Genomic DNA, 15,296 nt, shown 5'->3' with positions numbered 1-15,296 from the left:
ACTTTGTCATAAACTTATTAAAATTGGTATAAAAAAAGTATATTATTTGAAAATAACGAATATTTCATATATTAGAATCGAACAATTTTTCATATTGGAATAATTTTATTTTAGTATTCACAAATATTAGATTCGAATAAATAATATTTTTAAATGTTAATAATTTTGTATATTTGTTTTTAATTTTTTTTAGCAATCATATTTATGATAATGAGTGATTAATTTTTTTACAATTATTCATTCAAATTTATATTTGTATTACCGAATCGAAAAATCCCAATTGGATAATCAAATAGAAATATTCGTTTTAAAAAATCGGTAATGCTTTTATTTAAAAATTATTTCTAAAATCCTGCTTTATTAGATTTCGTTTATATATTATACTTATCAAGCTTAAAAAGTTAATCAAATATAGATAATAACAATTTAATATCGAAATTCATCGTAGGTAATTGTTTTTGCTTCTCATCTATACGATTATTTTTTGAGTCCGTAAATGTATCACGCGTATTCGTATTACCTTGCGATTGGAATTCAGTGTTAGATTTATTAGAATGATTGAACGATCTTTTCATTTCATTCTCCCGTTTTTCTATATAATTCTGGGATTCCCTTTTTATTTTAAAGACCTCCGTTCTCAAGGCCTGTTCTTTTGATGCTCTCTCGTAAGCTGATTGTTCCGAAAGATGTCCCCATTTAAATCCACTCAAATACTTTAAATTCCATAACATTCCGTTATACGGTGTTCGTTTCTTATGAATTTCTATGGGAGTTCCATTCAACATATTCGCCACCTTTTTGGCTTTTCTCTTGTTTTTAAACTCTACCCAACCTTCAGAGTACTGTTTATTACGGATTTTATTATTCGAATGAGATTTAGAATTTGATTTGTTATGCGAAAAATTGTTGAAATAACCATTTTCATCCCCTTTTTATTAAAAAAATATATAAGGTTAAATTGAGTACGTATTAAATTTTAAAAAAAATTTCCTAAAGCCACTCATTTCTAGAGATATTTTTTCTTAGAAACGGAAAATTGAGAAAATGCGTATAATTTATTTTCAATTTTAAATATCTCGGAAATAATTTTTAATTAATATATTTTCAAGATTCGTCTCACTCAATTTCATTTATAAGAAGATATAAATTTAAATGTTGAAAAATATTTTTCCACACTAACTTGGGTAACCAACATTGCCATTATGATATTAGATTTGATGTGTCATTTATACAAAATGAACGCGTTCGTGAACGAAGTTCGTTTTTTTGAAAAAGGTGATGGTTCCTTTTTTTTGACGAACTTTGAACGTGAACGCGTTTCTTTTCTTTGATGAACGCGTTCAATTTTACGTTCGTTCAATTTTAAAAACACTTTTTATTTTTATTTATTTGAAAAATTAATATTAATCCGCATTTTTAACAAAAAAGTCTTATATTTTTATTTAATTGAAAAATTAATATTTAATCCAATTTTTTAACAAAAAAGTCTTATATTTTACTTTTTCCTCTTTCATATTGCAATTAACGTACCATAACGTGCTACTGCTAGAGAAGATAAGATTAAAGTTTATTAATTTGAATATTTTATATTTTAATTTAATAGATTAGCATTTGCATGGATATCAATATTTCATCATCAGATTCTGAAAATCAAAATTCAATATTAGATGAATTAGAATTACCATGGCCCAAATATCAAAAATATTTCACTGTTTTAAAATCAAAAGGTAATTCAATAGTTACCAGATGTAAAATGTGTCCAAGCTCCAATTTAAAAAGACATCTGATTGTAACATTAATTATTTTATATTATATAATATGTATAACTATATAGCCAGTTAATAATTTATTTTAATTGTTCTAAGTAAAAATAATTACATAATATATATATAGTTAATTATAATAAGGCATTTTAATATTAGTATTAGACCATTCTTAGCATAGATATGAAAGGGAAGCTAGTATTTTTATGGGAGCTAATTTTGTTTGTCAATGTATTTAAAATAGGGGAAAATAAGATATATACTGTGATATGTAAAATTTTAAAAAACATAAATATTAAAAAGAATATATCTTTTGTCAAGAAAAAAAAGATTCTTTTCAGACTAGTTAAAAATGTCAAAAAGTACTGAGTACAAGATACAAAAGGATCTTGTATCGTGGTACTGCCAAACACTGATTTTAGAATTATTTTATAAGTCATAACTTTGCTATTACCAATTTAATAAAATAATATTATCTGTAGCATAATTTATCAAAAATTCCTTAATTTTTACAGAGTTATCATGATAGTATGATGCAAGAAATTAATGATCATTTAACAAATTATAGTGATACAATTTTAAAAAAAGTAAAGGCTGAGAAATTTAAACAACAGACACTCTTAAATTATAAAAAAATGCATCAAATGTGATTCAATCACAAATGATGATGCAATAATTAACTTCATTATAGAAGAACTAGAGCCTTTTAATATTGTTGAAAAACCTGCTTTTGTAAAAATGATAACCACATTACAACCAAATAAAAAGGTTATGTCACGCCCGACCCTTGTGTCAAAAATATCAAAAGATTATAATATCATGATAAATAAAATGATAACTTGTTTAGGCAATCAAACAATTCTTTGCATCACAGCAGATTCATGGTCATCATACCATCGGTATTTTGTACATTAAAATTTGAATATATCAATTTTTTTATATTATTAGTTCGTTTTTAGGCATGACTGTACACTGGTTAGATGCTGTCACTTTTAGAAAGAAAATCGGCATGCTTAGCTTTCCAAAGGCTAACTAGCAAACACATATGATTATTTAGCTGAAACAATTTCAAACCTTCTAAAGAAATTTAAAATACATAATAAGGTAACTAGGGCTGTGCCGATCCATATTTTTCACCGATCCGATCCGATATTAGTTCAAAACCGATCCGATATTTATATTAATTTTTCACCACCCCTCTTTGAACAAAATGTAATTAATAAATCAATATTTTTTATGCAATTTAATTTTTTTATTTCAACAATAATTTAAAAAAAAATATATAATAATATATCCATTTTATGTTGGTTTATAAAATGTAATATTTAATATATAAAATTATAATATATTAGATTTTTTTAAATAAATATAAGAGCCTCTAGATTTTCAGGCAATAGGCTTCTACGATGAGGACTATCAATATCCCCTGCCGTACTGAAGGCAGACTCAGATGGGACACTTGTTGCTGGAGGAGCCAAAAATTTACGTGCAAGTGTTGATAAAGTTGGATATTTTACAGCATTAACTCTCCAATATTCAAGTGGATTCACTGGGGATATAATATCAATATCATCAATGTTATTCGAGTTTTCTAAATAAATAACACAAATATAAAATTAGCATTTATAAAATAGTGGGTTTCATACAAACCCAATCTTTTGTTGATCTTGAAAAATCACCCAAACAAATGGGTCAATCATAGCCCAACCAAGCAATATTTAAATTAATATGAAAAATATGTTGTTATACTTTCTATATATAAAGATTCTTTTAAAAATTCCTTGATTTCTATTAGGTATGGCAGGTTATCATTTACATTACTATCGATTTAATTTATTACTAGTTTTTCTTTGATTTTCAATTTATAAGCATCCCTTAAATTAAATTTGCATTTTTTAATGTTATGTGGAACATTTTTCTCATTGTCATTACCTAAGTTAACAATAAAATCTAAATTTATTTTAAAAAATATAAAACCTGGTGAATCTTTATTAGAAAATGGAAGTTGAACATTATCATCACCTTTAAAAAAAGACTCACAAGCAGTCCTGAACTTTTCTATGTATGATATGTTTTTTGGCAAAAAGAAATCCTTATATCGAGCGACAACATAATTATCATCATCATAAATATCAAAAAACCGAGTTGTTAATTGATTATTAGTGGTATTCTTCATAGTCTGCACACCTCTATCTGTGTCCCCATTAATTGTTAATTCACTTTTCAGAATTTCAACAAAGGGTATAACATTGCTAATTGAACATGATTCAGTACTTATTTCTTTTGTTACTCTCTGAATTGGTTCAAGAACATCAATTACCCTTTCTGCTAATTCCCACTCATATAATGAGAGATTTCCCAAATTAGGATTATCGATAATGAACAGCTGTACCGCCCTTTTTTGTTCTATCAATCTTTCGAGCATATAATAGGTAGAATCCCAACGGGTGGGCACATCCTGGATTAATTTGTGCTGGGCTAGACTTAATCGAATTTGGATTTCTTTTAGACAATTTTGTGCAATAGAAGAATGTTTAAAGTGTCCTACTATTTTTCTAACCCGGGCAAGCATGTCAATAATAGATCTCTGTGATAAAATTGCTGCCTGTGCAACCAATTGCAAACTATGTGCAAAACACAAAACGCTTTGAAATTTCCCATTTTTCATGGCCAAAGTTATATTGGGTGCATTATCTCTAATGATTAGGTGTATTTTATTTTTCTTTATACCCCAATAATTAATGATTTCATCTTAAATTTGAGTAATATTTATTGCTGTATGCGACTCATTAAATGTTTTAACATTTAGAACTCTATTAATTTGTTGAAAATTTTGTTTTAATAGTGGCATGTTAATGAGATGTGAGAATCGCTACCTGAATTTCTAGTCCATATATCTACCGTAAAGGATAAAAAAGAATCGTCAACCAAAATTTCTTTACGAATTTTTTCGGAGAGTTTTTCATTTATACCCGGAATAACTCCTTGCGAAAAATACTTTCTATTATGAATTTTGTAATTTGGACATAAATGATGTAAAAGCCTTTTAAAGCCTATATCCTCCAAGATAGAAATCGGCTGGTGGTCACACGCTATCATTTCCCCTATAAATTTAGAAATTATTATTGATTTAGGATCAGAATGTTTCGAAATATTAGTTTTATTAAGAATGGCTGATATTGTTGGCTGACTTTCAGGGCTCTTTTTTTAAAAAATTTGATTTGTTTTTTCTAATATTTCTCGTTCTTTTTGTGTTAGCTCTTCGAATTCCTTTTGATGGCAACGCTTCAGATGTTTCCTAATGTTAGTTTTATTGAACGAATTTTTCAGTATTCCTCCCCATGAAATTAGAATTCCGCAGATGACGCATTTTGCAAAATTACCTTCATCTTTATCAAAATATTTCCATAATTCAGAAACCATATTTAAAATAATTTTTATTTAAAGTATAAATAATAAAATTGGTGTTATTTTTTTAAAAAATTAAAAATAAATAAAACTTTGGGTGTTCCTTTCTATTTTTATAAAAAAACTTGTAAAATCTATTTTAAAAAAAAATTACATTTGCACTGTTTAAAAAAAAATTAATAAAAAAATAAATTTTTTCGAGTTTCTATTTTTCATTAATAATATTTTATAAATAATTTTTTTTTATACAATGCAAATGTTATTTATTTTTTTAAATAGATTTTACAAGTTTTTTTATAAAAATAGAAAAGAACACCCAAAGTTTTATTTATTTTTAATTTTTTTAAAAAATAACACCAATTTTATTATTTATACTTTAAATAAAAATTATTTTAAATATGGTTTCTGAATTATGGAAATATTTTGATAAAGATGAAGGTAATTTTGCAAAATGCGTCATCTGCGGAATTCTAATTTCACGGGGAGGAATACTGAAAAATTCGTTCAATACAACTAACATTAGGAAACATCTGAAGCGTTGCCATCAAAAGGAATTCGAAAAGCTAACACAAAAAGAACGAGAAATATTAGAAAAAACAAATCAAATTTTTTAAAAAGAGCCCTGAAAGTCAGCCAACAATATCAGCCATTCTTAATAAAACTAATATTTCGAAACATTCTGATCCTAAATCAATAATAATTTCTAAATTTATAGGGGAAATGATAGCGTGTGACCACCAGCCGATTTCTATCTTGGAGGATATAGGCTTTAACATCATTTATGTCCAAATTACAAAATTCCCAATAGAAAGTATTTTTCGCAAGGAGTTATTCCGGATATATATGAAAAACTCTCCGAAAAAATTGGTAATGAAATTTTGGTTGACGATTCTTTTTTATCCTTTACGGTAGATATATGGACTAGAAATTCAGGTGGCGATTCTCACATCTCATTAACATGCCACTATATAAACCAAAATTTTCAACAAATTAATAGAGTTCTAAATGTTAAAACATTTAATGAGTCGCATACAGCAATAAATAATGCTCAAATTTTAGATGAAATCATTAATTATTGGGGTATAAAGAAAAATAAAATACACCTAATCATTAGAGATAATGCACCCAATATAACTTAGGCCATGAAAAATGGGAAATTTCAATGCGTTTCGTGTTTTGCACATAGTTTGCAATTGGTTGCACAGGCAGCAATTTTATCACAGAGATCTATTATTGACATGCTTGCCCGGGTTATAAAAATAGTAGGACACTTTAAACATTCTTCTATTGCACAAAATTGTCTAAAGGAAATCCAAATTCGATTAAGTCTAGCCCAGCACAAATTAATCCAGGATGTGCCCACCCGTTGGGATTCTACCTACTATATGCTCGAAAGATTGATAGAACAAAAAAGGGCAGTACAGCTGTTCATTATTGATAATTCTAATTTGAGAAATCTCTCATTATATGAGTGGGAATTAGCAGAAAGGGTAATTGATGTTCTTGAACCAATTCAGAGAGTAACAAAAGAAATAAGTACGGAATCATGTTCAATTAGCAATGTTATATCCTTTGTTGAAATTCTGAAAAGTGAATTAACAATTAATGGGGACACAGATAGAGGTGTGCAGACTATGAAGAATACCACTAATAATCAATTAACAACTCGGTTTTTTGATATTTATGATGATGATAATTATGTTGTCGCTCGATATAAGGATTTCTTTTTGCCAAAAAACATATCATACATAGAAAAGCTCAGGACTGCATGTGAGTCTTTTTTTAATGGTGATAATAATGTTCAACTTCCAATTTCTAATAAAGATTCGCCAGGTTTTATATTTTTTAAAATAAATTAAGATTTTATTGTTAACTTAGGTAATGACAATGAGAAAAATGTTCCACATAACATTAAAAAATGCAAATTTAATTTAAGGGATGCTTATAAATTGAAAATCAAAGAAAAACTAGTAATAAATGAAATCGATAGTAATGTAAATGATGACCTGCCATACCTAATAGAAATCAAGGAATATTTAAAAGAATCTTTATATATAGAAAGTATAACAACATATTTTTCATATTAATTTAAATATTGCTTGGTTGGGCTATGATTGACCCATTTGTTTGGGTGATTTTTCAAAATCAACAAAAGATTGGGTTTGTATGAAACCCACTATTTTATAAATGCTAATTTTATATTTGTGTTATTTATTTAGAAAACTCGAATAACATTGATGATATTGATATTATATCCCCAGGGATATCCACTTGAATATTGGAGAGTTAATGCTGTAAAATATCCAACTTTATCAACACTTGCACGCAAATTTTTGGCTCCTCCAGCAACAAGTGTCCCATCTGAGTCTGCCTTCAGTACGGCAAGGGATATTGGTAGTCCTCATCGTAGAAGCCTATTGTCTGAAAATCTAGAGGCTCTTATATTTATTAAAAAAAATCTAATATATTATAATTTTATATATTAAATATTACAATTTTATAAACCAACATAAAATGGATATATTATTATATATTTTTTTTTAAATTATTGTTGAAATAAAAAAATTAAATTATGCATAATTCTTTTATGCATAAAAAATATTGATTTATTAATTACATTTGGTTCAAAGAGGGGTGGTGAAAAATTAATGTAAATATCGGTATCGGATCGGTTTTGAACCAATATCGGAAAATATCGGATCGGATCGGTGAAAAATATGTGGATCGGCACAGCCCTAATTTTTTGAAACAATGGATAAAACATTAAATGTTTTTAATAAATTCTCCCTTTTAAAAGAATTGTTTATCAAGTATAACACCGCAATCCCTTCATCTGCCCCTGTTGAGCGAGTTTTTAGTATAGCTAACGCTGTATTAACTGCCAAGCGTTCATGCCTATCAGATAAAAATTTTGAAAAGCAATTATTATTAAAAATTAATAAGAAAATTTTTTAATAAATTTATTTTTTTATCGCTCTATTATATTGTATTTATAATTATATTATCAAAATAAAACTATTATTTTTTATCATGGCTAATATATTGTGTTGAAAAATATAAGGCATTTATTTATATTAAATTAAATTTTAAAAAAAATTTATCATAAAATTTTGAACGCATGAACGCGTTCATGAACTTGAACGCGTTCCTTTTTTTGAATTTGAACGTGAACGCGTTCGATTTTTGTCAATGAACGTTGAACGCGTTCGATTTTTTTAAAAATGTTTACAGCACTAGTCATTTATAATACTATATGTAAATAATTTATACATTGGATTTAATTTTTCTCTAGGCATTATAATTTATAAGCTTAAAATATTTTAAAAATGTTGTAAATGGCAATATACTAATATTTATAAAAATTATGAATTTATCAAACAAATGTGATTGATAATAATCTAAAACAATTCGAATATAATTAAAATGTTTGCAATATACTAGTAATAACTTACAAATTGTTTTATAAGCATGAAGAAATCATGAGGCTCGAACCGGTTCAAAGGCATTTTAGTGGTACGGTTCAGGTTAGGCTAAATATTTTTTAGAGGTTTAGGTTCGATAAAAAACACCGTTCTTAGTAATGGTTCAGGTTCGGTTTGGATCCCTGATTTTTTACTCTATTCTTAAAATATAAACTCAAATGTACAAGCATAGAGTGCATTATATTTGTAAAATCAGATTGCGCCTTCGGTATGGCCTATAATAACAAAATTTTTAGACCCAAGATGACCCATTGGCAATTTTTTGGATCTAGTCCTGACCCGTCACAGCCCCAATTTTTAGCTCAAAATATTTATTTTCTTATTTATTTTAATGTTAAGCAATAACTTTAATAATTTAATGTATTTATTATATTCTATTTATTACAAACTATGATATGAAAATGAATAGTAACTAAATATAACCCACTTATTTTTTTAAAAAACTTTTCATATTTTTTAAATTCATTTTATAATTGTGATATTTAATCAGGCAAAAAAGGGACTAGGAAAGAAATATATCATTATTTTTCAAGTCACGGGCAACTCCTGCAAGACTATAGCCTATGGGTTTAGAAGTTCTCAAGTTTTAAATAATCTATGATTTTAATAAAAATATAAAAGCATTCTCAAAAAAATTTATTATACCTACTTTTGGTTTTGAGCAGTGTTGCCAAGTGGCTTGCATATAACCAATTTTTTAAAACGGCTTAGAGATTTTAGCCAAAATAATATTACCTAAGCCTTGAACCTTTCTACCATAAAATATCGGTTAGGGAATACTTTTTTGACTAAAATCTTGAGTTATCCGTTTTTAAAAATCGGCTAAATCGAGGCGCAAGATTAGTTTTTAGTCATATTATCACATAAACAACGCGAAACTTTTTCCCGCGATAGATAATCTGAATGCACTGCCGTGAAAAGATATTTCCGCGAATGTATAACCACGAAAACAATATCGCGAATTCATTAGGATAAAAACCTTACCGCAATAGGATTATAGTGAATGTATTACTGCAAAGCATCACGAATACAATTTAGCGACTTTTATCGTGAATGTAACTGCGAAAACATTATAGCAAAAATATTAAGGTAATTATTGCGAAAATATTATTACAGAAGCATAACAGTAAAAACATTACAGTAGTAAATGTGTTACCGCAAAGGAATGCCGTGACATTAACGTGATTTATTTGTATTTGACTATATGTTTATAAAATTAATGTAAAATATTAAAAAACTTTTGCTACTTTCACATTTTATCGATTTTATAATATCAAATTCATCTATTAACATATTTTCATTTGAGATATTTCAGAATCTATCATATTGTTATCTCTTGAATCCAGGGATTCGAACCGAACCCGAAGAAGAAAACCCGGGTTTTTGGGAAAAAATCTGAACATGAACCGAACCCGTTATAAAATTTTCAAGGAACCGAACCCGTGAATTTTATTTGAACCCGTCAACCAGGTTTAGTGTATTGTTTAAAATCATATATTAAGATATTTGTATAATTATAAATACAGATATTAGTAATTTGATTGAGATTTTATAATATTTTCAACCAATTAAGTGAAGTGTTAATAAATTTTAAACAACTTAATTCATTTACGCCATTTTTAAAACTTATTTAATTTATTCTTAAAGATTCCTATTGGAGTGTTACAATTAAATTCAGGGTGGCGCGGTTCGGTTTAAGGTTAAAAAATATAGGTGGGTTCGGTTTAGGATATTTTTAAACCCGGGTTTGGTTCCTGGTTAAGATCGGGTTTAAGAATTTTCGAATTGATAAAAAAAAAATTTATATTTAAATCATAATTAAAAAACTAGACATAAATTTGGTATAAAAAATAAATTTCTATTTATTTATAAGTTAAAAATACAAAGCATAGTCATGTATAGATTTTAAAAATTTTATTTAGATGCATTTCTTTAAATTAACAATATGTTTACTTTCTTTTTCCTCTAATTAATAATCTTTGAGAGTAAGTTAAAAATTAAAAATAAATGGCGTAAATGAATTTAATTGTTTTTATTAACAATCTAATAGAAATTTGAGAACAAATTTAAAAAAATTTAAAAATGGAGTAAATGAATTAAGTTGTTTAAAATTTATTAACACTTCACCTAATTGGAAATTTGAAAATATCAAATAAATTATTAATATTTGTATTTACAATTATACAAATATCTTATATTAATTTAAACAATGAACCCGGGTTCAAAATAAAATTCCTGGGTTCAGTTCGGGGTTTTGAAAACGGGGTTCAGGTTCGGTTTGGGTTCAGATTTTCCCCCCCAAAACCCGGGGTATCTTCTCCGGATTCGGGTTCGAACCCCTGATTAAATTCATCGCCATTTATTTTTAATTTTTAACTTATTCTCAATGATTATTAATTAGAGGAAATGAAAGTGAACAAGTCAAGCTAAAAAATATTATATTGGATATTGTTAATTTGGAAATATGTCATTAAATTTTTAAAATTAAATACATGACTATGCTTTGTATTTTTAACTATATTTTGCCTATAAATAAAATAAAAAATTTATTTTTTTGCCAAATTTATGTCTAGTTTTTTAATTATGAAAAATATATAATTTTTTTTTCATCAATTCAAAAATTCTTAAACCCGAGATGAACCTGGAACCAAACCCGAACCCACTTATTTTTATTTTACCCAGGGTTCACATTTCTGCTTGAATCCATTCATAAAAATATCTTTTTGAGAAAATCGATATTTGTGGAAATCTATTCTTGTGATTAATATCAATGTTAAAATAAATATAAAAATTTATAAGGATAAATAGGCAGGGGTTTGTGGTCACCCCAAGCCTAAAACAGTTATAACTTATTTGCATATATTTCCCAAAAATTTATTAAGCTATAAAAAAATCTACATCGAAATTAAAGATTTGCAAATGGCAAAATTTTCAGGCCCGGCTCAGTAGAATTTAGCTTTGCATATCCTGGCCCATTTACTTTTATTAAGGTTGTCAGGCCCAGCTCAATTTTTTTTAAATACAGGTCCCTAACCATATATAATGATCACCAAAATAAACATCTATTTATAAGGGAGTGATTAAATTAAAAATGCCAAAATTTATGGATTATCACTTTTATCAATCAGAATTCAACAATAATCTAGCCCAATAATTTTTTTTTAAGCCTGGCCCGTTAAGTATTTTGCTGGCTTAGCATAATGAATTTCTTTTCAAACGTTATCCAGTCCATGTCTGGGTACCAGGTATTGCATATCACTACTAGAAATACCTATAGAATTTAACATTTTTTTAAATTTTTTGGTGTTCGCATAAACCCCACCTGAGCTGTCAATTGTTAAATTTTATCATTGATAAAAACAAAATTATCAGAAAATATTTTAAATATAAATTATTAGATCTTTTAAAATTCATTTTATATTTAATTATATTTTACTTTAATATGGGGATATAAATAATAATTTGAGATTTTAAAAATAAATAGAAAATAGCATATAACATTGAATAGAAAATTTGTTTTAATTATTCTATTGATCAGCAAATGATTCATAAATTATGTATGGAATAGGAATGTTGGTTTTAAGAATTTCCTATTTAATAAAATTGCATTTTGATTTATGTAGAAATTGCAGATATTTAATAATTAAATATGCATACTTTATTAAAAAACCATACAATCATTAAAACTCATTCTTAATTTAAAACAGTATATTTTAATTAAAAACTGCTTATTCAATTAATTAATGTTAAATAATTTAAGCTTTGCTTTTAAATAAAAAAACTGCATATTTAAAGAAAGAACACTATAAAATTTATTTGACTTTAAAATTGACCTTATCACTTTACATAATAAACCAAAGAGAAAGGCTATTTTAAAAAAAATAATTGATCATTTAAGAAGCCTAATATAAGAAAGATTAGAGTATAAAATGAATAAGCAATATTTCTCACCCATATCTCTTAATAATATCTTACAATTATAAAAAAACTTAGCCAGTTTATTAAGTGTCTAACATAATAAAATGGCTGACTAATTAACCTTAGCCATTTATGGCTAATTATCCTCGCCATTTTTATGGTTGTGGCTAATTACCTTAGCAAATTTTATGGTTGGTTAAATAACTTACACCATTTTTATCATGGCTTAATATTTGCCACTCATTTTTAGTAATAAATGTTTTACCATAATAAATCTAATTTATATTAAAAAATTATTAATCATTATAATACAATCTAAATCATTGCTCTATCAAAATTATTTCCTTGGTTCATTTTCTAAAATTTCCATTTTTAAGGGCCCATATCTTTAGAAGTAAGCATGACTGGGAAATAATTATATTAAAATGGAAAGTTTTACACATTCCAAAGAGGTTAGGTTGAAAATAGACCTTTTTTGGTGGATCTGATGTAAAATAGAATTTAACTGGGCTAAAAAATTAATGTTTAAATAAGAACTGTCAAAATGAAAGAAGATTATTTATTAACTCTCCAGATCAAAACATTTCCTAAATTGTGATTGAGAAGGAAAAATAAATGTTAAATTTGTAAGAATGGTACAAGGGGCATGAATAAAAAAACATTTAAAATATAACATAATAAAAGTTAAGTATAAATGCAAACAAAATGTTTAAATTTAGATATTAATATTTAATACCTTTTTCGGGGTCTAAAAATATTCTGTCAACTTCACCATATCTGGTAAATATATTTCGAATACGTTTAACGGTCATCCTTGGAGGTAAAAAAGATATATATATTATTCCAGGTTCACTTTTTATGTTCATTGCTGGATAACAAAAAGATACTTCGAGATTCATAGCAGGTGACAATCTATTAAATATTGACATTGTTAACGGAACATCAAGTAGGTTTGAATTAGTTAGCTTGAAAGTTCAATTTAAATAGTTGACATCATGTAGTAATTATATGTTGGTTTATAGCCATTTTACGTTTTTGTGATATATGCAGGGGAACTCACTAGCCTTTACAATCTCTGGGGGCTCCAAAATATTTTATAAATTTTTTTTTAGCTAAGATTATCCAAAATATCCTTTATTTCTAGCTAATATTATTCAATTTTTTTATTTTTATTAGTGGTATAAAAAAAATTAAAATTTATACCCCCTGCCCCTCCGCCCAGTGACGCTACAGGATATATGTAAATCTTGTTAGTGATGATAAATCGCTCCATTGAAGCCGATTATAAAATCTGCTAACTCAATATTTTCGCTAGGAAAAATTGCCTAATCTCGAAATTTCGCTAATAGATGTCCAAGTCTTTTTGCCAAATATGAGCAATCTTCAGGCTTTCGTAATATTTTTCCAGATAAAATACTATTAGTGTTAATAAAAATCAGCTCGAAAGGAGTGATTTTGATTCCAAAATCTTGTGACCAGATTTATTAATCGATAAATGGAATGAATCACGTTCATGATCTTTTTAAAAAAAGGTTTAAATGCATAATCGAGTTTTCTTTTTAAAAATAAAAATATCTATCACGATTCTTTTTTAATGCAATATTTTTTCAATGATGCATTTTTCTATAATCCCCGATTATTATTGCTCAAAAACAATGACGTTCTGCTTATTAATATGTCAAATATTTTATATGGTTTGATTTATAAAAATAATTTGACTATTCCATATTAATAAACTTGACACTTCATCTTTGGTGTTATTTATTTAATAATAACTACAATTTTATCATGAATAATTTTAAACATTCTAAAAATCTAACGCACCAACGTTCATTAATAAAAAGCATTCTCATTCAATGTTCACCTTGGAAAGATGGAATAAAACTTTATATATATTTTGAAACTTGAGGAAATTCCCGGGAAAATAAGAAAAAATTGAAGTTCATTTATATATATATATATATAATAAGATTAATATAAATAATAAAAACCCAAATAGAAACGAATTTATATTATTATGAGTAATATAAGATAAATTAAAAATCATCCACAGAATCAGAAATACATTCTAGAAAATATATATCTCTTTATTGATTGTTCTCATTTTATTGGATGAAACCAATATTCTCACTATTTCATGGTGTAGTCAATTTCTTATCTTTGATTGTGTGTTTCCAAAGGTGGACCTTATTCTTTCTAGGACTTTAATGGATAGGGGGATTAAGAATACTTGCAGCTATTAATCAGATTGTTTGACTTGTATAAATAGAAATATTTGTAATACCTTTCCATTTAGCATGACGTTTCCAAAAACATTATTTGCACTGATATTTAGCTATATTTACTATTACTTTGTTTAAATCAAAAATTATACGATTGTTTAATTTATGTAGAGTGATAAAGGCAGTTGAAAATTCATAAGCAGACAAGCTTTTGCCAAAATAATGTGGGTGCTAACGATTTGCTGCAAAATGAAAATCTGGACAGCAAATTTTTTTTCTTTTGCTTAATGTTTCAAAGGGAGATGATAGTCGTACGTCATATGCCTATTAGCAAGGTAAAAATTCTATCGTTTTCTCTTGTTCATACTTATCGAATCGATGGAATTTCAATGATGAACGAGCAAATATTTAGATTATAACATCACGCTCTTGTTATTTAAGGAAATAATAAGAAGTTTAGGTAATAATTCTTTATATTTTTATTATAGTAACTTAATTTCCAT

General features: G+C 26.6%; 1 protein-coding gene across 1 annotated transcript; it reads right to left on the bottom strand.

Annotated features, from left to right (window-relative positions):
- Positions 1–250: 250 nt before the first annotated feature.
- Positions 251–13,515, bottom strand: LOC135931234 (activator of basal transcription 1-like). The gene is made up of 2 exons (XM_065468204.1): positions 13,308–13,515; positions 251–928 (listed from the first exon to the last, which is right to left on the bottom strand). Exons 1-2 carry the CDS (start codon positions 13,498–13,500, stop codon positions 402–404), a joined length of 720 nt encoding a protein of 239 aa, XP_065324276.1. The 5' UTR covers positions 13,501–13,515; the 3' UTR covers positions 251–401.
- Between the last annotated feature and the right edge of the window lie 1,781 nt (positions 13,516–15,296).

Source organism: Gordionus sp. m RMFG-2023, chromosome 1, assembly GCF_954871325.1.
Source record: "Gordionus sp. m RMFG-2023 chromosome 1, tfGorSpeb1-WG-v2, whole genome shotgun sequence".
Taxonomy (NCBI): Eukaryota; Metazoa; Nematomorpha; class Gordioida; order Chordodea; family Parachordodidae; genus Gordionus; species Gordionus sp. m RMFG-2023.
This window is presented reverse-complemented; position numbering and strand designations above follow the sequence as displayed.

Bases quoted from the DNA above. Each gene is read 5' to 3' on its own strand.
- LOC135931234 (XM_065468204.1), bottom strand. From the start codon at position 13,500: ATGTCAATATTTAATAGATTGTCACCTGCTATGAATCTCGAAGTATCT. The intron at 929-13,307 runs GTATTAAATATT...TTTAATAAAAAG, and splicing joins ATTTTTAGACCCCGAAAAAG to GGGATGAAAATGGTTATTTC.